Source organism: Perca fluviatilis, chromosome 2 (genome assembly GCF_010015445.1).
Source record: "Perca fluviatilis chromosome 2, GENO_Pfluv_1.0, whole genome shotgun sequence".
Classification (NCBI taxonomy): Eukaryota; Metazoa; Chordata; class Actinopteri; order Perciformes; family Percidae; genus Perca; species Perca fluviatilis.
The window spans coordinates 5,215,273-5,238,733 of NC_053113.1; the positions used below are offsets into that span (position 1 = coordinate 5,215,273).

A 23,461-nucleotide genomic window follows, 5' to 3' on the forward strand; every position below is an offset into this window, starting at 1 on the left:
CACACAAAGACAAACACAAGGTAATTTCCTGTGACTTAAAGTCTTGATTACAACATTGAGTCAGATGGTTTCCCAAGCGTTGGTGATACTGCTGACCCCACTGTGAATCAACAGAAAGAACTAAGAAGTAAAGAAAGGCTACAACATGGTTGGCCTAAAGTACTCCTTAAGCAGCAGACTGGTATCATGATGCCAGGAGTTATGCAGCTTCTGTGGTCATGGAAGCAAACATTTTTAAGAAGGAGTTTGGGGAGTCAACGGTGAAGAACTTTCTGTTGGCCTCACGATGAATTTGACAAACCATCAGCAGACTCAGGAGGGAGAAGCAGAGCTTAAATGGCCTGTTTGTAGTCGGGGAGAACTGCTGATCTGGACTGAGGATACTGTTGGATGGTGGTTCCCTTATTTTTGCTTCTCCTCAATGATTTCTGATCTGACATTCAACTGGCAAACCCACATTCAACATTTGGGAAGAATTTTGCGTTTTGACCAATATGGGTCAGAAGACTTCAGGGGAAAAAGATCTGGTCATGAATCCTCTCACTGAAACTTGGCCTTAAGTGCCCAGACTGAAATGACAGAAGTCTTCTCATGGCAAATAGTACCCTGACGCAGGTGACACAAACACTTACCAAGGGTCGCTGGTTCTCCAGGGGGGATGTGCAACTGAAGTTACCCTGGAAGGGACACTCTGAGGCACATACATCCCAATCATCCCCTGGTATTCCCAGTTGGAGAAGAACTATTGGGAAGAATTTTGCCATTCAGGATTTTTAGCCTATCCTGTGGCTATGGTAGATTTAAAATGCTGTTTAATGGGGCTAAAACACCAGAAAATATTGGACTAAACCAGGTCCAATATTAAAATGAGATCTACAGTTGAAGACTGTGGACTTGAAGATGTTAGATAAGGCATGGATACCCGACCCGAGTCTGACGGTACCCGACGGGCCGGGCCAGATATTTAGAAATGATGGTCGTGTTCGGGTCGGGCTCGGTCACATCAGCGTGATAAGGCATTTGTTGTAAAATGGTGCTGCGACCCCTTTCAGAGAGCTCACTGCATGTGTGTGTGTGTGTGTGTGTGTGTGTGTGTGTGTGTAAAGTAGGCAGAAGAGAGATAGAGAAAGAGGAAGCAGATGTGTTGTATGCAACCAGAGCAGAGTTGGTGGAATAAGTTTAAGTTTTGTACACAGTGTGTCTGAATTAAACCCCAAACTGAAAGCCAAGTTCATTAATTTGCTCACCAGAAACGCGATTTTAACCCCGACGTTATTCATTTTATAACGTCGGCGCTGGAGGTAACTAGTCTTCTCTGGTTTTCTGATCACGGTCAGAAACGAAGCAAGCAGGAAAGGTTAACACACTGAACATTTTAACAGCTTATTAACGTGCGCTAGTTGCCCCATGTGAGCTGATGCCCTCATCTGTTGACATTTCCGAATGCTTTCCTACAGTTGCTTAAGCACAAAACAAATGTGTCATTAATACGAGAAAAAAAAATTGATTTTAACTGTGTAGGGCTCGGGTCGGGCTCGGAAAAAAATTTCTCAATGCCTGTCGGGCTCGGGCCAGGTTTGGTCAGAAAAATTCGTCCCGATCCGGACTCTAATGTGAGAATGTAAATATATGTGAAGAAGAAAGATGCTGAAAATACATTTCAAAACTTCTCTGGATACATAGTTAAAACACAAATCAACAATGTTAAAATATTATTAACAGCTTACCTCATTTCAGCAGAGGGTTGTTGATCTTTAAACTCAATAAAGCGTCCCTGTGACTGGTCGCTCTTAAAGGACACACAGCTGGGTTCAGGTTCAGCAGAGTCTGGTCTTTGATGGTTCCTGTTACACAGAGAGTTAGACCAACAGGGATGGAAATTCACTTTTTATTATTAAGAAAGAAAAACTGCTGGAGATACAAGGAGCAACTAAAACAAGATTAAAACAAAGAAGTTCAAAAAACTATACAAAAAATGGGTTGAAAAGCAAAAACACCAGAGAATATATTGGACCAAACCAGATCTAATATTTTCCTAAAGTCAAGAGTTGAAGACTGGTTTAACTGGACAACTTTCAGATGTGAGAATATAAATATATGTGAAGAAGAAAGATGCTGAAAATAAACCCCCAAATCTTCTCTGGATACATAATACTTAAAACAGTAATCATATTATTATATTAACAGCTTACCTCATTTCAGCAGAGGGTTGTTGACCTTTAAACTCAATAAAGCGTCCCTGTGACTGGTCGCTCTTAAAGGACACACAGCTGGGTTCATGTTCAGGTTCAGGAGACTCTGGTCTCTTCTGGGTCCTGATAGAAAAACACATTTATTGAGGGTCACATGTTCAGTTAAAGTCTCCCTGCATAAAATGTAATATTAACATGAATAAGTATGTAGGCCTTATTATTAACAATTAAATGCCAATAATGCTTTACTTCCTGTCCAAAACTCAATAAATATATCTTTTGAAATCAGAATTTAAAAAAATCAAATACAATATTTCAAAATGTTGTCTTAACAGAAAGATATTTTGATTGAGACAGGAAATTATTTTGCAAAACTATTCTCATTTCAGTCATCAACTACAATGAATAATTTCCACAAAATTACAAAAAAACACTATTTGAAGGAGTGTGAATGAGACTGACATAAAACAACCCAGACAGGACGTAGTTCCATCCAATGAGACTCGTTCCAGTTTTGCTGGATGTTCACAACTCACCTCAATCTTCTTCTTAACATTTCAATTTACCTTTTCATTGCAATTTCCTCCTTCCGCCATTCAAGTCTCTCCATCAATCCTCTCTCCTCCATTTCAAGTAGCCGCTCCTCCATTTCTATTCTCCTCTCCCTTACAGGTCTTTTATTAAAGTAGTGGTGGCTCCATGGACCGGACACTCTTCATGGACACACAGCTGGGTTCAAGTTCAGGTTCAGGTTAAGTTTCAGGTTCAGCAGGGTCTGGTCTCTGATGGGTCCTGTTAGAAAGAGAGGAAGACCACTTTTTAATCTCCAGAAACAGAAGCTGCTGGAGAAACTAGAAGTTATCAAGCAGAAAATAAAGTCTGAATCTCTTCACTGAATGATTTCCGCTCTCTGCTCATCCTGTTCTGTCATTCATTATCTTTCTGGGAGAACAGGAACATTATAAAGACTCCAGGACTAATGTTATCTTTCTGTCCTCTAATGGAGACAAGACTCCAGGACTAATGTTATCTTTCTGTCCTCTAATGGAGAAGAGACTCCATTATGGCAATAAATCTCACCTTTCTGTCCTGTGTAGACTGTAAATAATGGACATGGAGACAATTCTCCGCCTCCCCACACATCACTACAACAGTAACAGAGGTATTTAGGTCTCTACATTTTATTCTGAAAGGTTCCAGAGGAAACAGTAGAGTCCTTTTGTGTCTGACTTTACGCTGGTGGAGACGAAGGTTTGTTTTCTGACAGCAGGAGAAAGGAAATAACTAGCGGCCATCTTATGATGGATTCACACCAGCCAAATCAAGCCAGGGGCTTAAAGTTGGCCCTTCCTTACTTCCTCCCCCTTGCTCGGTGAAATCTTTAAACTAAACCTTCATTTAGATCTCAGCTACACAGCTGTAAAGTTTCCTGACTGCAGCCTCACGGTTGAGACAGACAGATGTATTAACACCTGGCAAAGTATTTAAAACCTCCTCTGTAGTAGTTCATGTTACAACATGTAGATTTATCTTCAAAACAAGAGTCGGCCAAACTTTCTCAGGAAATAAGAAGTGAAGTAGAAACATTTTATTTAACTTTACAGAGCCAGAAACTAACCCTGAAGAGACCAAAGACTAATTTGTTGTTAAAGTACGCCAAACACAACTTACAGTTTCTTCAAACAGTCCAAAGAGTTGACGGAGAAGAACTCAGGTGAGTTGTTTCCTGATGAGTCACAGCCCCACCTGTCAGGAAGTAGATTTTCACAATAAGAGCTTTGTTTCTTCTCTCTGTGTAACTGTGGTTGTTGTTGTCACTGTGTGTTTGGTCTTCCTTTGTCCCGTGAATGCAACACAAGGGACTTTCCACACGTCTGTGGAGGTCACACACACACACACACACACAAACACACACACTTAAACTTTTTTTTCGCCCACTTTCATTATGTTTAACTTTCTCTGAAACAAAACAGAATTGCCAGATGATGTTAAAATAGTTTAAATTAAAGTACACTGTAAAAAATTATTTCCCCTTCTTGTTGTCTCAACTTATGTTTTGGGGTCAAGTCAACTTTCAACTCAAAACTTTTCAATACTTTTGTTAAGATAACACACATATCTGTGTTTTGCTTAGAAATTCTAATGCACAGTTGACACAATGGAGTCATTCTTGTCTTCACAAATGTAAGTTGAAGTTCACCCAGGGTTCACCACGCTACGTCATTTTGCACATGCGCAGAGCGGCAGACCACGTTCGTCAACGTCTCCTCTATCGCAGGACCGAGCGCGAGAAGCGAGCTGACCATTGGCGTAAGTAGCTAAACTTTTAACTTTTTCTACAGTCTAATATTTCAGTATAGCTTGAATTTTGTTTTTACTAAGCTAACGTTTTAACGAAATACTGTGAACTGACCATTCAAACCTACAGGATAACGTGCAAGCCCTTAGTTTCAAAAACTTAAGTGATACGTTAGCTGTGTGTGTGTGTGTGTGTGTGTGTGTGTGTGTGTGTGTGTGTGTGTGTGTGTGTGTGTGTGTGAGAGAGAATCGTGGAAAAAGAACGAACATTGCTCATTAACTAGTAGTAGCTAGCTATGTAATGATTCTGTGGCGAAATTCTGAACTTGCCTTCAACTAAGTTATGCAAGTAACGAACTAATCCTCTGAATGTAAGTTAGTTAAATTAGTTAGCCCTTATGTTGACTAGCTAGCTAGCTAGCTGGTTTGTTCGATGAAGGCATGCATGGGGAAATGTTTTCTTTTGAATTTCTGACATGACCAGGCTAAATATGCAGGCTAAGGTGGTTTAATTTAGGCAGACTTGTCCGAACTTGTTCTGATAACGTATATTTTGCATATGGTCAGATGTGGCAAATGAGCTATGACGTTGAAACACGTTAACTAGTTTAAACAAGCAAGATACTATTTTTTATCATGAATTGTGCGCCCACTTTTGCGCTAGATTTAGCGACTTTTCAAACACCCGTTTTTCACGAAAGCGACTAGCCACAAATCTGTCGACGTTCTGTTGAAAAGACGACAGTATTGTCCAGCGAGCACGCAAGGTATTTCTCTGTTGTGTCCGCCAAAACAGTCTGTGACTGAGGAGCAGCCCATCCCCCCCCCTCTGTTTTCTCCTCATCTGCAGCAGCACTGATCAGGCAGGTAGCTAGAAGGGGAGGGAGATAGCTACCTAAGTAATACTTATAATGTAATATAAATTCACGTAGTGAGTTTGTGATTATTTGGCTAAAGATGTATAGTCTCTCATATCCTCTTCCCCAACCGTCATTTTAATAACTAAATTAAGTGGAACGTGAATATAATCAATAATAATAATAGTGAAGTAGTGAACTATTTATAGTTCTCAATCTGAACTGAACTGAAATATTCATTACTCACTCTACCGTGTGTGTGTGTGTGTGTGTTTGTGTGTGTGTCTGTCTGTCTGTCTGTCTGTAATGACGTGAGGGTTATCAGACTGACTTGCTTTATGTTTTCTTTGGAAGGATGTAGGCCTTAGTACAATAGGGAAAGGGCTGACCAATGCATTATTTTTGATTAACATGAAATTCCTTCCAACATTGGGCTTAGTCATTAAATTGCATTACATTTCATGAAATAACAAGATTGTCTGATAACACACCTATGCTATTCGTTTGTATTTTAAGCCATGCTAATGCAGTATTTCTGTCTCTATTTCTTTCTTCAGAAACAATTGACCGAAGATTAATTCAGTGTCATGCTTGATGCAGTGGAACTGTAAGTTTTGTAGTTTTTCCTCAACAAATCAGCGCAAAGTTATAAGGCATTACAAAGTTCAGCATGGATTCAATGGAACTACTTACCCATTTCCCTGCATATACAAAGACTGTCCTTGCACCCTCAAGACCCATGTAGCTTTAAAAAAACATTTGGTTGCCCAGCATGCCCGACAAATTGACACTGAGCCTGTAAATGCACAACTGTTATGTAAACTGTGTGATTTCTGTGAACCTTTCAACCTTACAAAATACTTTGTTCATTTAGGAAAGCATATTAAGGCTAAGGAAACAGTGATTTGTCCTTTTAAACAGTGCTCTTTCAAATCCAATGTCTACAACACCTTTAAGGCTCACAAGAGCAGGTATCACCATGCAGCTAGTGTAGATAATGTAAGACCTGATATTATTAATTTTGGAAGTGAGGCCCATGCTGTTGTTACTGACCATGCACATTTAGAGGATGATATTGAGTTAGGCCTAAACACTGATGATGATGATGACTATGAGGAAGAGGACATTGAGGAAACTATTAAGTATAGTCTCGCTTCTTTATTCTTACGAATGCAGACAGTTTTGCATGTCTCTAAATCTGCAATACAAGATATAGTTGATGAACTTTACCAAATAAGCCTTTTGGCACAAACCTTTACTATAAGGTCAATCAGACCCATATTAGAGCACCATAACTGAAACTGTGATGCCCCTCTTCTTGCTCAGGTGTCTGATATTGTTCAGAAATCAAACCCTTTAAAATTCCTGTCGAGAGAAAATGAACTTGGCACAACTTACAAGAGAGCTACATTCTACAAGGAAAATTTCACTGTCATTGAGCCAGTTGAGTATGTACTAGATGCTGCTCGACAGAGAACCTTTGTTTATGTTCCAATTTTACGTGTACTTACAGAGTTGCTAAACCGAAATGATGTACTTGATAAAGTTCTACAACATCATAGCTCAGGTTCACAAACAAGCCAGTATGGATCATTTTATGACAGTTTGAATCGAAAAGAGAATGAATTGCTGTCTGGTGAGGAATTTCACATTGCTCTTGGGTTGTTTATTGATGATTTCGAGGTATGTAACCCCTTAGGTACCGCCAAAAATGACTACAAGGTTTGTGGTGTGTACTGGGTGATTGTTAATCTACCTTTTCAGTATAGGTCCTCTCTTTCATCTATCTATCTTGCAACATTGTGTCATAGGAAAGACATCATCACTTTTGGATATGAGAGGATTCTTGAGCCTCTGATCAAAGATGTTGCGCTTCTTGAAAATCATGGACTTTTTGTTCAGAGACTAGGAGCAAGTGTAACTGGCACAATAGTGTATGTTTCCGCTGACAATCTTGGTGCACATTCACTAGCTGGCTTCCGGGAATGTTTCAATGGAGGCAAGTTCTGCAGGTTTTGCTTAGCTGATCGTAATGATATACAAAGTTGTCAAGTGAAAAGTGGAAAGTTTACACTCAGAACCCAAGAGTCCATTGATAACTGTGTGTCTGAACTGCAACAAAATGAATGTTTAAAAAGTGTTGATGGTGTAAAGCGAGCTTGTCCATTGGACAGATTATGTTATTTTCAAACTGCAAAAGGATTCCCTCCAGATATCTTGCATGACTTGTTTGAGGGGATAGTCCGGGAGGAGCTAGCTCTTTGTATAAATGATTTCATTTCATGTAAGTTTTTCACGCTGGAAGAATTGAATAATGCAATTCAGACATTTCCTTACAGATTTGTTGATAAACTTAACAACCCCATAAAATAACCAACAGTTCGCTTTTCAGAGGGACCATTGGTGGCAACGGCCATGAGAATTGGACTCTGCTTCGGTTGCTACCACTCATAATCGGCCATTTAGTCCCTGAACATAACAAAGCTTGGGGCATTCTCCTGGAATTGAAAGACATTGTTGAGATCTTGTGTAGCCCCAAATTTACAGAAGAATCATTGTGCTACTTGGAGTCCAAAATATCAGCCCATAGGAGCTTACTCCTGGAGGTTTTTCCTGACTACAGGTTGAAACCGAAACACCATTTCATCGAGCATTATGCACACCTTATCAGGTGCTTTGGCCCTTTAGTTGATTTTTGGACAATCCGGTTTGAAGCTAAACATAGTTACTTCAAGAAGGTTGTGCGAGATGTGAACAATTTCAAGAACATTCTGCTCACACTATCCACACACCATCAGCTTCTTCTTGCCTACCATCTTAGAATGCCAAGTGTTTTCAAACCTGACTTGGAGGTGGTGAATCTCACAAATATTTCACCAGAACTTTTGGAGTTTTCTGTGAAGACCGCCATTCAACAGAAATACAACAGAGTGAAGTCTGTTGGTCTTACCTCAAGTGTGATTTTACATGGTACTAAATATTCTGAGGGCATGGTTGTATCTTTTGGACATACATGTGGACTTCCTGACTTTGCTAAAATAGTCAAAATACTGGTTGTGTCACAGAAGGTGTCATTCATTGTCAAATGTTTCACAGCCTGGTTTATTGACCACCTCAGATGCTATGAACTGTGCAGGAATGAGACCTTGAACATCTCCATTGTAGACCCTCAGGAACTGAATGACTACACTCCACTGTCATTATACACCATCCAAGGACAACATTACATTTCTGCAAAAGCTTTTTTAGTTAAGTAAGGTAAGTATTAATTTCACAAGTCTCCTTTATTGATAACTATTAGAGCTGTGATCCTGTCAGGATTCACACACGATGTGTTGTCTGTCTACCAATGTTATTGTTTATTCTTGGTTCTTCTGGCTGTTACACTGATAAACTTGAACAATTTGCTCTTGGGAGATTAGTGCCGATATCAGTCATAGTTTTGCCTGTTGATGCATATTGAACATGCTTAGTTTTATATTGAAACCTGTTTGTTTTGTCTCTCTGTGTCATGACTCTAGGAACTATGCTCTTTCGTGTAATCCTTGCACCAGATGACATTAGAAGACTTCAAATTGAAAGTTTTTCATCGTTTTTCATCGCCTCAGGATTTTTATTATTTCATCGCCTCAGGATTTTTATTATTTCATCGCCTCAGGATTTTTATTTGATTCAGTCAGTACCCAGCATGAATATTCCTCTACAGTAGAGACTGTTGATCTAGATCCTCCTAGCCAGTCTTTTAGTTTTAGTCCTATCACTGCTTCAGAAGTAATTAAAGCCCTCAAGCACTTGGACACAACTAAATCTGCTGGTCCTGATAAACTGGATCCTTACTTTTTAAAGCTAGCAGGGAATTTTATAACCGTGCCCTTAACCAATATTTTTAATCTGTGCTTGAACACAAATGACATCCCTCCCATTTGGAAATCTGCCTTTGTGGTTCCCATGCTAAAATGTGGTGACCCTTCGATCTTAAATAACTACAAAGCAATCTCCAAACTGTGTGTCCTGGTCAAGGTTCTAGAATCACTTGTTAGTGATCAGCTAAAGAATTTTTTTAATAGTCATAATATTTTATCTGACTTCCAATCTGGTTTTAGAAAAGGGCATAGTACAACATCAGCAGCTCTTAAGGTTTTAAACGATTTTATTGAAGCTACGGACAACAAGCAGCATTGTGCAGCCCTTTTTATTGACCTTTTGAAGGCATTTGATACAGTGGACCACACAGTACTTAAACAGAGACTGTATAGGGCTGGGCTTTGTGAACAAACTGTTGGCTGGTTTGTTAACTACCTTACAGATAGAACTCAGTGTGTGCAGGCGGTGGGTAGCACTTCTCGCTACCTAAAAATAACAAAAGGTGTGCCTCAGGGGTCAGTCCTGGGGCCACTGTTATTCATCCTCTACATCAATAATATTGATCATAATGTGTCTAACGTAAAATTTCATTTTTATGCTGATGACACTATAATGTACTGCTCAGCACCCACTGCAGACCAGGCCCTCTCTCAGCTACAACTTGCTTTCAACACGCTTCAACATAATCTCTATGATTTAAAACTTGTTTTAAATGCAGATAAAACTAAAGTCATGCTTTTTTCAAATTCAAAATTTAAATCAAATCTGCCCTCAATCCTCACTTCTCAAGGCACAAAAATTGAATGTCTATCTAAGTACAGATATCTTGGTATTTTAATTGATGAATCTATTTCTTTTACCCTTCATATTGAGCAGCTAGCTAAAAGATTAAAACTTAAATTAGGGTTTTATTTCAGAATCAAATCCTGCCTCTCGTTCGAATCTAGAAAGAGGCTGGTCAATGCCACTTTTATGTCTGTACTTGACTATGGTGATGTTTTATACATGCATGCTTCCTCTAAAAGTTTACATGCACTGGACACTGTACACCATGGAGCTCTGAGGTTCATCACTGGTATGAAAGCCCTCACTCACCACTGTGATCTATATGAACGTGTTGGATGGCCTTCTTTAACAACACGGAGACTTCAACACTGGCATACTCTCATATACAAGGCTATTTTAGGTCTCCTTCCATCCTACCTTCTGACCTATATCAATGTAAACAGTACTGGGACTTACAATCTTCGTTCCCAGGATCTTTTCCTTATGTCTGTTCCTAAGGTTAGAACTGAGCTGGGGAAAAAGGCATTTAAGTTTGCTGCTCCCTCTGCATGGAACAAGTTACAGAAATCCCTGAAACTTACTAAACTGGTCTCAGTGGTCGCTTTTAAGAGGATGTTGTTTGACTTGGAGGGAATGACATCTGGCTGTAGATGTTTTACCTGATGTGTTTAGTATTCTGGTTGACTCTGAGGGATTTGCTGTTTCAGTTGTTTTATGTTCTTAGTGTTTTTGTGTATTTTGTATTGGCATGTATGTGTGGTTGTACTGCTGCCTGCCTTGGCCAGGACACTCTTGAAAAAGAGATTTTTAATCTCAACGAGTTTCTTCCTGGTTAAATAAAGGTTAAATAAAAAATAAAAAGTGTTCCGGAAACACTTGATGCATTCATCAACATACTGAGGAGAGAACTAAGTTTGGATGCAATGCTGATTGTGCAGTTTGAAGACCCAAATTTCGGAAATGAGTTGTGCAATTTGACCAGCATGTCCGACCTGCCAGAGGAGAGAGCTACTTTGAGGATTTTCCAGAAGCATGTCCCAGAGCCCTCAAATGAACAAGAACCCTCGAATGATGACCAGATCTCTGATTCCACACTGGACACACTGGACACTGCTAGCTTGCCATCAACCTCATCTGGAGATTCAACTCCCAGACGTAGTGGATGTTTGCCAGATCCCTTTGTCATCCCAAAGTTTCCCACTGACATAGAGTTGAAACTCAAGCGTGGCAATGATGCATATTTCAAAGATGGCTCTCTCTTAGAAGTGCCTAGATCTATGTCTAGTGACATTCTTGATAGCTTGGCAGAGGCAATATTTGCCATAAAGACCCACCCAACCCACGGAGAGTGTGCCATTGTTGCAAAAGCATTGGTGGACAAATTTCCATGCTTGAAAGAGGCTGGCTCAACATGTGGGTGGTATGCTTGGAGATACAGCATATACTTTAAAGTGGAGCTCTCTGTGCATAAAAGGGGGAGGTCAGCATCAGCGGATACCAGAAGACCAAAGAAGGCTATGAGGTCAGAGGTGAATTTTCTGCCTGAACCCCCTCAGAATAGAAGCCTTGAAATGCTTGAACAAGACAGACGCAATTTAGAGAGTGAAATGATGAAAAGAAATGTCGACTGGAAGAAAGTTGATGCCCTTATGGACAGCACCTTTTCTTTGAGGAGAAAGGAGATCGTCGGGGAGGAGCCATTGGTCAAGGATCTCAAAGCCAGGTGGTCAGCTTTGTTCACACAGCGACAGGTTAGTGTTATTTTTACTTGTATTACATTCTTCATTTGATTAGATTCTATTTTTATATTAATATTTTGTCTCCATGTTTGTCCTTGGTTTTTATGCAGATTGAAGCAGAATTCAGGCGGATTGTCTCCATGAACCTGAAGCAGCCATTTCTTGACCGCCTAGATGAGTTCGTCCCCAGATTCCTGCGACTGTACAAACAGAGACTGGAGAAAGTGAAGGAACTTCAGCCTTTTGTTGAGTCTCTAGATGATGATGTAAGTAATAGTTTCCTTGCTGAAGGCCTGTTGACTGTCCTTTTTAGGCCAAGGTCAAGTCATATTTGATAACACCTTTTGAGCATCTGTTTCAGATTAGTAAGTGCAGGTTAGAGCCGTGCAAGCCCGTCGGGGCCCAACGGGGCCCGACAGGCTAAGCCCATTCGGGCCGGGCTCGGGCCGTTTTCTTTTTTTTACAGATCGGGCTCAGGTCGGACTCGGGCTTATTTTAGCTTCTCTCCTCATTGTGCCCATCTTAAGGCCGTTTTACAGTTGTGCGGAGGCTCCATGCAGAGCTCTCGCCGTAGCCTATGTAAGTGGCCTGATGTTTATACTTGTGCGCTGGTGTGTGCGTCAAGCCGCATGTGTGTGTGTGTGTGTGGGGAGTGTGTGGTAGAGAGAGAAGTGAGAGAGTGCCGGCGATCGGAGCGAGTAGCGACTCTAGAGTCATAGTGAGAGAAACAAAGTGTCTCCCCTGTGTTTTCTGACCACGGTGGGGAATCTGTAGCAGGAAAAGTTAACCCTCTCCTTGATTTCATGTTGTTTATGGAGAAGGTGTGACATGTGTGTGTTTGCGTGTGTAGCAGAGACAGCGTGCATCAGAGAGCGCGCGCGTCAGAGAGAGCTTAAAGTGATTGATGTTGGTCTAGGGTCGTGCCGGGTTCGGGCTGAAAAAATTGCAGGCGTTGTCGGGCTGGGGTCGGGTAGGGCTGGAGTTTTTGGCCCGTGCAGGGCTCTAGTGCAGGTGCCTCTCAGAATGAATGGAGAATATGCCCATTAAACTACAATACACATAGGAAGGTCATAGCCAGACAAAGTATATCACTGAAAAGATTGGTATGTGTATCTCCCTAACAACATTATAACATAAACAGGACATGATGACATTGTCGGAGTAAGAAATAATCATTTTACATCTGAAGTATGACTTTGTACTTCAAATGTTGCCTTCATCAAAATAGCCACCTTTTGCAACAGTTACAGCCTTAGCACAATAGAGGCAGCTTGAGGGTCTTGGGGACCATCAGATTACCCAGAAAAAGTGACAGCTAGAATGCTTAAGGTATTCTAGGCTGTGATTGCTGCAGAAAGTGCCAATTTTGACTAATCTCATGTATGTTTTTGTTGAAAACAGAAAAAGTGAAGGTGATCCCAAAATTTTTAAAGATAGTGTAGATGTTGTGTACATTTTTTTATGTATTTATGCAGCACTGATGTCCTTTCGGGTCTGTATCCCTCTTCTGTTGTCCAGAACTCAAATCAACAGAAGAGAGCAGTTGTTCTCCTTGGCCTGGCCCATTTCCTGAAAGAGGATCCCTCCCAATTCTTCAAGATTTGTAAGGTATGTGAGGAATCAATGCCACTTTGGAATCCATATCACTTGCTAATCTTGACCTTTTTGATCCAAACGAAGTCATGATCCTGTAGTTATAGGATATCTAGAAAATATGTCAATGTAATGTATTTTAATTTCTTCCATTTACATAGGTTTACATTAGGGGTGGTACGGTTCACAAAACCCACGGTTTGGTTCGTATCACGGTTTTAGGGTCACGGTTTTCAGTTCTGTACGGTTCTTGTTATTTTTACTTTTAATCTTTAACACTCCAGAAATATACCTCAGCATACAGTATATAGCTTAATTATCCACAATGTAGGATACAGTATAAAATAATTATATAGTTATATCATGTAGCCTAATCATGCAAAAACTGAATTTGACTTGACTTTAAGCACATTATTAAGACCATCTCTGAGGAAAGCTAGCTGAGATTGATACAGCAAGAGAGAAGACATTGTCGTGATTCCAACAAGCTTTTCATTTATTTGGCAAAAAAAGGAGAATGTGTATTGCCATCTACAGGAACTTATGTCCCTTTTTTGCACATGAAGATTGAAATATTACAGAGTATCAATTGAAATAACTTGCATTTATCAAACTGTCAACTTCAGTGTAGCTCTTACAAAAATGTATCCTTTAAAAGAAAAAGAGAGGAACTCTTAAAGCTCCATCTTTTGTATAAGTCAGAATACGTTAAACATAAAAACAGTTTACATTGTTAGTTCATTTCCTATCCTGGGCTGGGACATACATATGATTTGTTACATATTACATTTGATAAAGTACTTAATGGACTTATCACTGCACAAAAATGAGCGTAGCTGTCAGGCCCCTCCTGTATACGTCCTCTTCTCCATTTTTTCCTGCATCCACCGTGTGTGTGTGTGTGTGTCGTGTCGCGTGTGTTTGTTTGTGTGTGTGCGGCGTCAGTCGCTGGAGAACTGAGCAGCCACGCCTAATAGGATCTAAACTGCAGCCGCTTCAACACATTGATGTTAAAATGTTTACAGGTTGGCATGGACGGCCTGAAATGTTTTGCACGGTGCGCTGGCTATGCGTTTTGTTGGTAACTTGTTCACATATCTTCTTTCGTAGCGAAAGGGAAACACACTGAGGTCACATACGGAGCCCCCGTGGCCGGCCCGAGGCCACATTGCACATGCGTCGAACCGTGCGAGCACACAGCGTTCAGAACCGAGACAAGCGGACCGAACGGTTCGGATGTTTTTTCATGAACCGTACCACCCCTAGTTTACATTAGTTTGCATCAGACATTTTCATACCCAAGTTTGCTATGCATCTTGAATAAGCATGTGTTGAGGAATTAATGCTGATTTGCAATCTATTCTTATTACTTTGTTGTGTCATTAGCCAAACGAAGAGAGTGAGGCAGTGAAAGGAATGAACGTCGGAATCTTGGTGGTTACAGAGGAGGATCCTCAACGCCCTGTCCCCAAGGAGATGATTGATATTGCACTGATTCTGGAGGAGCATATCGTTCTTCGGGACCTGAAGGATGTGCCCAACGCATTCGTCCTGCTGATGGGTCTGCTCTACGTCTTCAACATCCATTACCCAAAAGGGCTCAAGTACATGTTCGAGGTAATACAAAAGGTGATAATGAACATTGGTGGAGACCTTTGCTCTTCAAGAGTTAATGGACTCCGGAACAAGCTCATGTCCAAGAGCCTGTGAAACTAAAAATTGCAGTGATTATCCTGTTGCTTTGTCAAGCATTGCATGTTCTGGAAAGCACACAGTTATGTATATGTGCTGCTGATGGATAGATGCACTAGACAGTCCTAATAGCTGTTTTTTATATTACTCAAAAGTGCACCCCACATTATGCTGCTACGTAGCGGCCATGGAGTTACTGTTCCTTGTTTTTAAGTGTGTCTTTTAAGAACTTGTAAGGTCAGTTGTTCATGGGATGAAAAGGAGAAAACTATTGCCATTTGATTTTTGTTTTACTACCTCGAATAATCTTGTTAGATTATGATGTTGCTTTGTCAAGCATTGCATGTTCTGGAAAGCACACGGTTATGTATATGTGCGGCTGATGGATAGATGGACTAGGTAGTCCAGATAGTTTTCCCTAGCTCTCAAAGGTGAAAGCGGTTTTATTTGCTATATACTTTGGAGTTGCACACCTACTCCAGTCTTTCAAGTTTGCTAAACCTTTTATAAACACATGCACTTGGACCATTGAGGTCAGTTAGAGGGATGAAAAGGAGATAAATATTGCCTCTTGTTTGTTTTCACACATCCATATAAAACTATCCCGTTCATTTTTCAAGCATGACATGTTCTGGATAGCACTATGTTCTGCATATAGCCTATGTGCTGTTGATGCTGAGATTGACTAGACAGTCCTAATAGCTGTTTTTTATATTACTCAAAAGTGCCAACCGTTATCTTGGCTACATAGTCGTCATGGAGTTACTGTTCCTTGTTTTTAAGTGTGTCTTTTAAGAACTTGTACCCTAGGTGATAGTAAGGTCAGTTGTTCGTGGAATGGAAAGGAGAAAACTATTGCCATTTGATTTTTGTTTTACTACCTCAAATAGCCTTGTTAAATTATCATGTTGCTTTGTCAAGCATTGCATGTTCTGTTAAGCACATTGTTATGCAAATATTAGCTGTCAATGCTGAGGTGGACTATAAGTCCTGGGAGTTGTTTTGCTCTGTCTCTCAAAATATGCTGTTTTTATTGCCTCTAGTCGACATATGTGACTGTATATCTTCTCTTATTTTGCCACCACCTTGCACACTCAGGCTATCTCACGCACACTGACTCACTCTCTCTCTTTCTCTCTCTCTCTCTCTCTCTCACTCACACACACACACACACACTCACACAGACATACACTCCCCTCTTTCTCTCACTCACTCTCACACAGACATACACCATTCTCTCACTCACTCTCATACACACACACACACACAGCCGCTGTAACAGTAAGGCTTATGATTTGTAATGGCAGAATAAAACCTTGTGTGAAAGGCAGATGGATATTTACAGAGTGGATAAGGAAAAAAATGTTGATGCTGTGTCTTACCAATGTTTTGTATTGTATGAAACACTTGAATGTGTGGAATAAATGTTTTTGTTAATCTTGGCTCACACTCTTGTCTTGTGTAAACTTAAAAAAAATAAGTTGGTAGAACTTAGATTTCCAAGGCAACCGAGTCAACTTACTTGATATGTTAATACAACAAATATAATGAAGTCAACACAAATACAAAACTTAGTCAAGACAACTTGAAAATGCACATTAGCTCCACTACATAATGTTGTTGAATTGATCCAGATTGGAGTTGACTCCACACAATCATTAGTTCATATAATGCATAATTAGAAGTTGAATCCACTAAATTAAATGTTGTGTTTACAAAGAAACCTTAGTTGACTGAACATGTCATTAGTACAGTGAACTTGCAACATTAAGTTGAGAGAACTGAATAGCCTCTTTGTGCCAACTTAATATCTGATTTCCAAACAACTTGTAATATCAAGGCAACAAGGTTACACATATTTTTAAGTTGAGTCAACAATTTCTTTTTTTTACAGTGTATATTTTAAACGTTACAGACAAGTTAAATTACCTACCACCTTGTATTTCCAGATTCTCTAGGCATGATTGCTCATATTTCTAGTTCTAGTTTGAATTTAAAAATTAAAATCAATATTCGTAAATAAAAAGTGAAAAGACTTACGTGCTAATAATATAAAAATAATATATAAAAATAATAAAAACGCCACTTTTGAGTTTTCTCTTCAGATGGTTTCGGTCTAAACAGCCTTTTATTCAGCTGGTTGTTATCTACAATCTCACCTCATATTCAGCTGGTTGTCATCTACAATCTCACCTCATATTCAGCTGGTTGTTATCTACAATCTCACCTCATATTCAGCTGGTTGTTATCTACAATCTCACCTCATATTCAGCTGGTTGTTATCTACAATCTCACCTCATATTCAGCTGGTTGTTATCTACAATCTCACCTCATATTCAGCTGGTTGTTATCTACAATCTCACCTCATATTCAGCTGGTTGTCATCTACAATCTCTCCTCATATTCAGCTGGTTATCATCTACAATCTCACCTCATATTCAGCTGGTTGTTATCTACAATCTCACCTCATATTCAGCTGGTTGTTATCTACAATCTCTCCTCATATTCAGCTGGTTGTTATCTACAATCTCTCCTCATATTCAGCTGGTTGTTATCTACAATCTCACCTCATATTCAGCTGGTTGTCATCTACAATCTCACCTCATATTCAGCTGGTTGTCATCTACAATCTCTCCTCATATTCAGCTGGTTGTCATCTACAATCTCTCCTCATATTCAGCTGGTTGTTATCTACAATCTCACCTCATATTCAGCTGGTTGTTATCTACAATCTCTCCTCATATTCAGCTGGTTGTTATCTACAATCTCACCTCATATTCAGCTGGTTGTTATCTACAATCTCACCTCATATTCAGCTGGTTGTCATCTACAATCTCACCGCTAGATGGGAGAAGTTCTCACACAACGGAGCTTTAAATGTCACCGTTGGTAACGTCTGGTTGGCAACTAGTTTCATTATGATGTGATTATTTATAACCTGTAGGACAGAGGAGTCAAACTCAGCTTCACTGAGAATCACATCAAGGGCCAGATGGAGAGTTCATAGACATGTTGTTATTCAAGAGAAAAGGCAAATATCCTGTTTTTAAGATTATTTTTTGGGCATTTCTACCTTTAATGGATAGGAGAGCTAGATATGAAAGGGGAGAGAGGGGGGAGGAAGGTCACACTCGAACCCCTGGACCTTCTGCATCAAGGAATAAACCTACAAATGTGTTCCTGCTCTACCCACTGAGCCAACCCGGCCACAGAAAAGTCAAATATCTTTGACCGTATTATTGTATGTCTCATAAAGTCTTCTCACTTACAGTTTGGGCGACATCAGTTCCTAAAAGAAAAGTCAGAGAAAAGTTTCTTAGCATCATAGGAGAAAACAAAAGCCAAAAAACGTTGGCAAAAAGTGTGAAAAATCATCGAAAAAAAAACGTCCAAAAAAAGCAGCAAAAACAGAAAATAAAACGTTGGCAAAGTGACAAAAACTAGTTTTTAATGTTTTGTGTATTTTGAACCTAAATTTATATGCGGGCCGGATCACAATCTGCAAGGGCCCTGAATTGGCCCTCGGGGCCTCGAGTTTGACACATGTGGTAGATATATAGTATGTTTGTCACCTTTGTGGGACCAAAACGCTGAGAAAAATATGTTTTTTAAATGTCACCGTTGTTGCGTCTTGTTTCATTAATCTAAATTCAGGTTGGCGACCTTTACAGGAACAAGGAAGAGTTTAATTATAGATTATAATCTCTAGATTGAAACAAAGGAACAACTCCCTTTGTGGTACGACAGCGATGTAGGATGGTAGTCGTGGTTACAGGTGAGTTACAAAGAGGAGGGCTCAGGTACAACTCTCATTTTACAGGAACACAAACCCAGCACACACCTGGGAGTTATGGTCACCGTCCTGGTTGGATTCATCCGGCTCAACACGCAGTAAAAACACCAGAAAACCTTTATTCAGAGCTGGAGGTCTTCAGACAGGAAGCCATGTTTGGGAGCGGTCTGTTTGGGTTCTGTCTGCTGGCGCTGGCGCTGGGTTTCCTGGGCCGGCCCGGCCCGGCACACAACGGTAAGATGCATTCAGAGTCTCTCCAGGAGACCGTTGTCCCCGAGCCAGCGCAGCGCCTCGTCTCCAGGATCTACGTTCTGATCCAGCCGGAGGAGAGCAGAGACGACCGGAGCTGCTGGAGGATTGGTTAGCAGAGACAACAGTGTCTCCTGGTTACCTGTCTGAACCACGGCAACCACTCGTTACCCAGACAACCCAGCACAGAGACAACAGTGTCTCCTGGTTACCTGTCTGAACCACGGCAACCACTCGTTACCCAGACAACCCAGCACAGAGATCACCGTTTACCCAAAGATCTCCATGGTGATGGTGAGATGGACTCAAAGTCTCTACAGCAGGAGTCTGTTTAGAGGAGGGTCACCAGGGCTGAAACAAGATGTTGGTTTTATCTAATGTTAACATCTCTCTCTCTCTCTCTCTCTGTCTCTCTCTCTCACTCTCTCTCTCTGTCTCTCTCTCTCTGTCTCTCTCTGTCTCTCTCTCTCTCTCTCTCTCTCTCTCTCTCTCTCTGTCTCTCTCTCTCTGTCTCTCTCTCTGTCTCTCTCTGTCTCTCTCTCTCTCTCTCCTCACTCTCTCTCTCTCTCTCTGTCTCTCTCTCCTCTCTCTCTCTGTCTCTCTCTCTCTCTCTGTTTCTCTCTCTCTGTCTCTCTCTCTCTGTCTCTCTCTGTCTCTCTCTCTCCTCTCTCTCTCTCTCTCTCTCTCTCTGTCTCTCTCTCTCTCTCTGTCTCTCTCTCTCTCTGTCTCTCTCTCTCTCTCTCTCTCTGTCTCTCTCTCTCTCTCTCTCTCTCTCTCTCTCTCTCTGTCTCTCTCTCTCACTCTCTCTCTCTGTCTCTCTCTCTCTCTCTGTCTCTCTCTCTCTGTCTCTCTCTCTCTGTCTCTCTCTCTCTCTCTCACTCTCTATCTTTCTTTCTTTCTCCCTCTCTCACTCTCTCTCTCTGTCTCTCTCTCTTTCTATCGTACGTGTGTGTATCGTACATGTGTGTGTTTGTGTCTCTGTGTATCGTGTGTGTGTGTGTGTGTGTGTATGGTACGTGTTTGTGTGTCTGTGTTTATCGCGTGCGTTATTGTGTGTGTATCGCGTACTGTGTGTGTATCATAGCTATGTGTGTGTGTGTGTCTGTGTGTATCGTACGTGTGTGTGTGTGTATGTGTGACTATCTGTGTGTATCGTAGGTCTGTGTGTGTATGTGTGTGTGTGTGTGTGTGTGTGTGTGTGTGTATCTTACCTGTGATTGTGTGTGTGTGTGTGTGTGTGTGTGTGTGTCTTTTGTGTGTGTGTGTGTGTGTGTGTGTGTGTGTGTGTGTGTGTGTGTGTGTGTGTGTGTGTGTGTGTGTGTGTGTGTGTGTGTGTGTGTGTGTGTGTGTGGGTTTGCACACGGCTCCAACAAACTCCAACATTCTAAAGTTGTCAGTTAGGTGCGTCTTTAGAATGTTCATAAATAACTGCCAGTCCACACTGCCCAGACAGGAACAGACCAGACTGACTTTGGTCCCCTAGTCCACCTTTTCTTATCTGAGTTCTGGTTTAATATAACATGGATGAAGTGGAGACCTTGTTGAATGTGGCCAGAGTAGTTCTGGTCTACCTGGCCTGTAGAGCTGCTAGCCGTGTACAGGAGAGACGGTAATCAAGACGAGCCAGGAGGAGACTGTGGTGTAAACCTTGGATATTGCGACATGCAAAACAGGGAGTCTATCCTAACTTGTGTCAACAATTTAGCTCAGAAGATACTCCAGCTTTTGCAAATTTTGCCCGTTTTGATCATCAAGCTTTAGCGGAATTACTCACTATGGTTACTCCACTAATTACCAGAAAAAATACCCATTCAGACAGCATTTCCAGCTGTTAGAAAGTTGTCAATTGTTGGAAAATGGGCAACATTGGTCTGATATTCTCCAACTCCACCAGACCAGACTGGACATGTCAGACTCTACCAACTCCATCCGACAAACGCCAACAAACAGACGGCCGGCACACACTGACCTAACTGTTGGCGTTTGTTGGCGCAGTGTGCGAGCTCCTTAAGCGAGAAGGTACCATATTAAGGGCCAGAAATGTTTAGTTTATTCACATGCTTTTGTTTCATTGAAAAAGTAAAATATCTTTGGCTGTATTACTGCATGTCGCTATTTTTTGTAATTAGTTTTTTGTAGCTTTTTTTCGTTATTTCTGTGGTTGTTACTGACTTTTTGTAGCCTGGAAATCCAGACCCAAATCTGAAAGATTAAGCTTTTAAGGTTTCTGGCATTGAGTAATGAAAATGAGGTGAGATGGACTTAAAGTCTCTACAGCAGGACTCTGTTTAGAGGAGGTTCACGAGTGCTTAAAATAGGACCTTTAGGTCACACATGGTGGTCACGTTTCTGAAGCTGCCGTTACATTATAATCCTGGGGAGCAGAACAAGTCCTGAGAGCTTTTTTAAACGCCACCGCCAACGTTTTCTCTCTCCTGCAGCTCAGAGCGTCTTTTTGAAGTTGGAAAAAGTTCAACTTTTTCTGAAAAAACGCCCTACGTCCATCGCTTTTTTGACAGCCGACTAATGACAAGCGGTGTAGCCAGACCTATGGTTCCATAACAACAAGAAAACATGGAGTCGAGGCAGCGAATTATAAGATATGACCCGGTGCTGGCTGTACGGGGAACTCACTTTGTTTTATCTAACGTTAGCATCTCTCTCTCTATCTTTGTGAAGTGTGTGTGTTTATCGTACCTGTGTGGACGATGGAGCTAGCTTACATTTGGACTGCTGTCGATGCTCCGTTACTGACTGAAAGATTTAATGACTGTAGTCACTGACTACTCATTACACAAGCTGAACATGTTTCCTAAAATATGAAATCCATTTCCTCCCCTGTCTTCTTTCCCCACTGATTACCAACAGTGAAGCCTTCAACACAAACATATTAATGTGGGAGGGAATCAAAACTCCAACAGACCCAGTGAGACAGCTTTTCTGTCACATTGATGACATGTTACTGCAGTAAAAGTACTAATAGCACATTGATGACATGTTGCTGCAGTAAAAGTACTATTAGCACATTGATGACATGTTACCGCAGTAAAAGTACTAATAGCACATTGATGACATGTTACTGCAGTAAAAGTACTAATAGCACATTGATGACATATTACTGCAGTAAAAGTACTAATAGCACATTGATGACATATTACTGCAGTAAAAGTACTAATAGCCCACATTGATAACATGTTGCTGCAGTAAAAGTACTAATAGCACATTGATGACATGTTACTGCAGTAAAAGTACTAATAGCACATTGATGACATGTTACTGCAGTAAAAGTACTAATAGCACATTGATAACATGTTGAAGCAGTGTAAGTACTAATAGCACATTGATGACATGTTACTTCAGTAAAAGTACTAATAGCACATTGATGACATGTTACTTCAGTAAAAGTACTAATAGCACATTGATGACATGTTGCTGCAGTAAAAGTACTAATAGCACATTGATGACATGTTGCTGCAGTAAAGTACTAATAGCACATTGATGACATGTTACTGCAGTAAAAGTACTAATAGCACATTGATGACATGTTACTTCAGTAAAAGTACTAATAGCACATTGATGACATGTTGCTGCAGTAAAACTACTAATAGCACATTGATGACATGTTGCTGCAGTAAAAGTACCTAATAGCACATTGATGACATGGTACTGCAGTAAAAGTACTAATAGCACAGAGTGAAGTTCCAGCAGCTGGCTGAGCAGATAAGCAATACGTAACGCGGGAATTTGTTTACACAAACGTAAACAACAACAATGGAGGGAGGGAGAGAGATGCTGCTTCTAGCTGGAAATACAGTCACTATTTAGAGTTTGTGTCAGCTGGAAGACATTGTTAAGGTTCAAGGTGTGTACACTCTTGTGCTGGTGGCGCATAAAGTGCTATCTAGCTACTAAAACACTACGCCAGATTTGAAGAAACATTTGAGTCGCGAGCGCCTGCAGTCAAACTTACAGAGCAAGTCCCAGCAGGTGGTGGGAAGCAGAGAGCAGGAGGTCCCCACCACCCAAACAACAACAAAAGCTGGACACGGTGCTAAACCAGCAAGTGGGGAGAGTTGAAAGGAAGGTCTGGCAGTATGTTGGAGAGGAAATGCTGCCTAAACACGGCTGGACTCGCCTTCGCCATAATAAATCCAGGATCCTACTACTACTGGCAACGAGCTGCCTCTTTACAGTAAAACCGTTGTCATTTTATGTTGAAGCTGTGGGGGTTGTCGGGCAGTTGCCACATGTATTGTTAACTAATAACTTGTAATCTAACTTCGTTACTTTTATAATCAAGTAATCTGTAAAGTAACTAAGTTACTTTTTCAAAGTAACTGTGGCAACACTGTGTCTAAACAAAGATATTTTGAGAGACAGGAAATTATTTTGCAAAAA

At 40.8% G+C, this 23,461-nt stretch overlaps 2 protein-coding genes across 17 annotated transcripts in view; one reads left to right on the forward strand and one right to left on the reverse strand.

Annotated features, from left to right (window-relative positions):
• Positions 1-23,461, reverse strand: part of LOC120570840 (NLR family CARD domain-containing protein 3-like) — a 590,579-nt gene that overhangs the window by 553,659 nt on the left and 13,459 nt on the right. For 10 of the 12 annotated variants that reach the window (XM_039819516.1, XM_039819499.1, XM_039819491.1 and 7 more), the window contains one exon: positions 2,193-2,315. In XM_039819516.1, the coding sequence (XP_039675450.1) occupies positions 2,193-2,315 (123 nt within the window). Of the gene's footprint in view, positions 1-2,192; positions 2,316-2,758; positions 2,985-3,863; positions 3,939-23,461 lie in introns of all 12 variants that reach the window. The other 2 variants (XM_039819552.1, XM_039819543.1) reach the window with 1 other exon arrangement.
• Positions 4,378-15,173, forward strand: LOC120571154. 5 transcript variants are annotated; one of them, XM_039819901.1, is made up of 6 exons: positions 4,378-4,502; positions 5,905-8,605; positions 8,869-11,748; positions 11,847-12,002; positions 13,255-13,344; positions 14,716-15,173. In XM_039819901.1, exons 3-6 carry the CDS (start codon positions 10,921-10,923, stop codon positions 15,037-15,039), a joined length of 1,398 nt encoding a protein of 465 aa, XP_039675835.1. In that variant the 5' UTR covers positions 4,378-4,502; positions 5,905-8,605; positions 8,869-10,920; the 3' UTR covers positions 15,040-15,173. The 5 variants fall into 5 exon arrangements, with proteins under 5 accessions (XP_039675835.1, XP_039675818.1, XP_039675844.1 ...); XM_039819910.1 differs by having other exon boundaries at positions 4,383-4,502; positions 5,905-5,954; positions 8,444-11,748; XM_039819884.1 differs by having other exon boundaries at positions 5,905-11,748.

What these genes read in the sequence shown, in the direction of transcription:
- LOC120571154 (XM_039819884.1), top strand. Translation starts at nt 10,921, where the DNA reads ATGCTGATTGTGCAGTTTGAAGACCCAAATTTCGGAAATGAGTTGTGC. An exon ending in TTGAGTCTCTAGATGATGAT is followed by an intron (nt 12,003 to 13,254) that starts GTAAGTAATAGT and finishes TCTGTTGTCCAG; the next exon opens with AACTCAAATCAACAGAAGAG. An exon ending in AATTCTTCAAGATTTGTAAG is followed by an intron (nt 13,345 to 14,715) that starts GTATGTGAGGAA and finishes TTGTGTCATTAG; the next exon opens with CCAAACGAAGAGAGTGAGGC.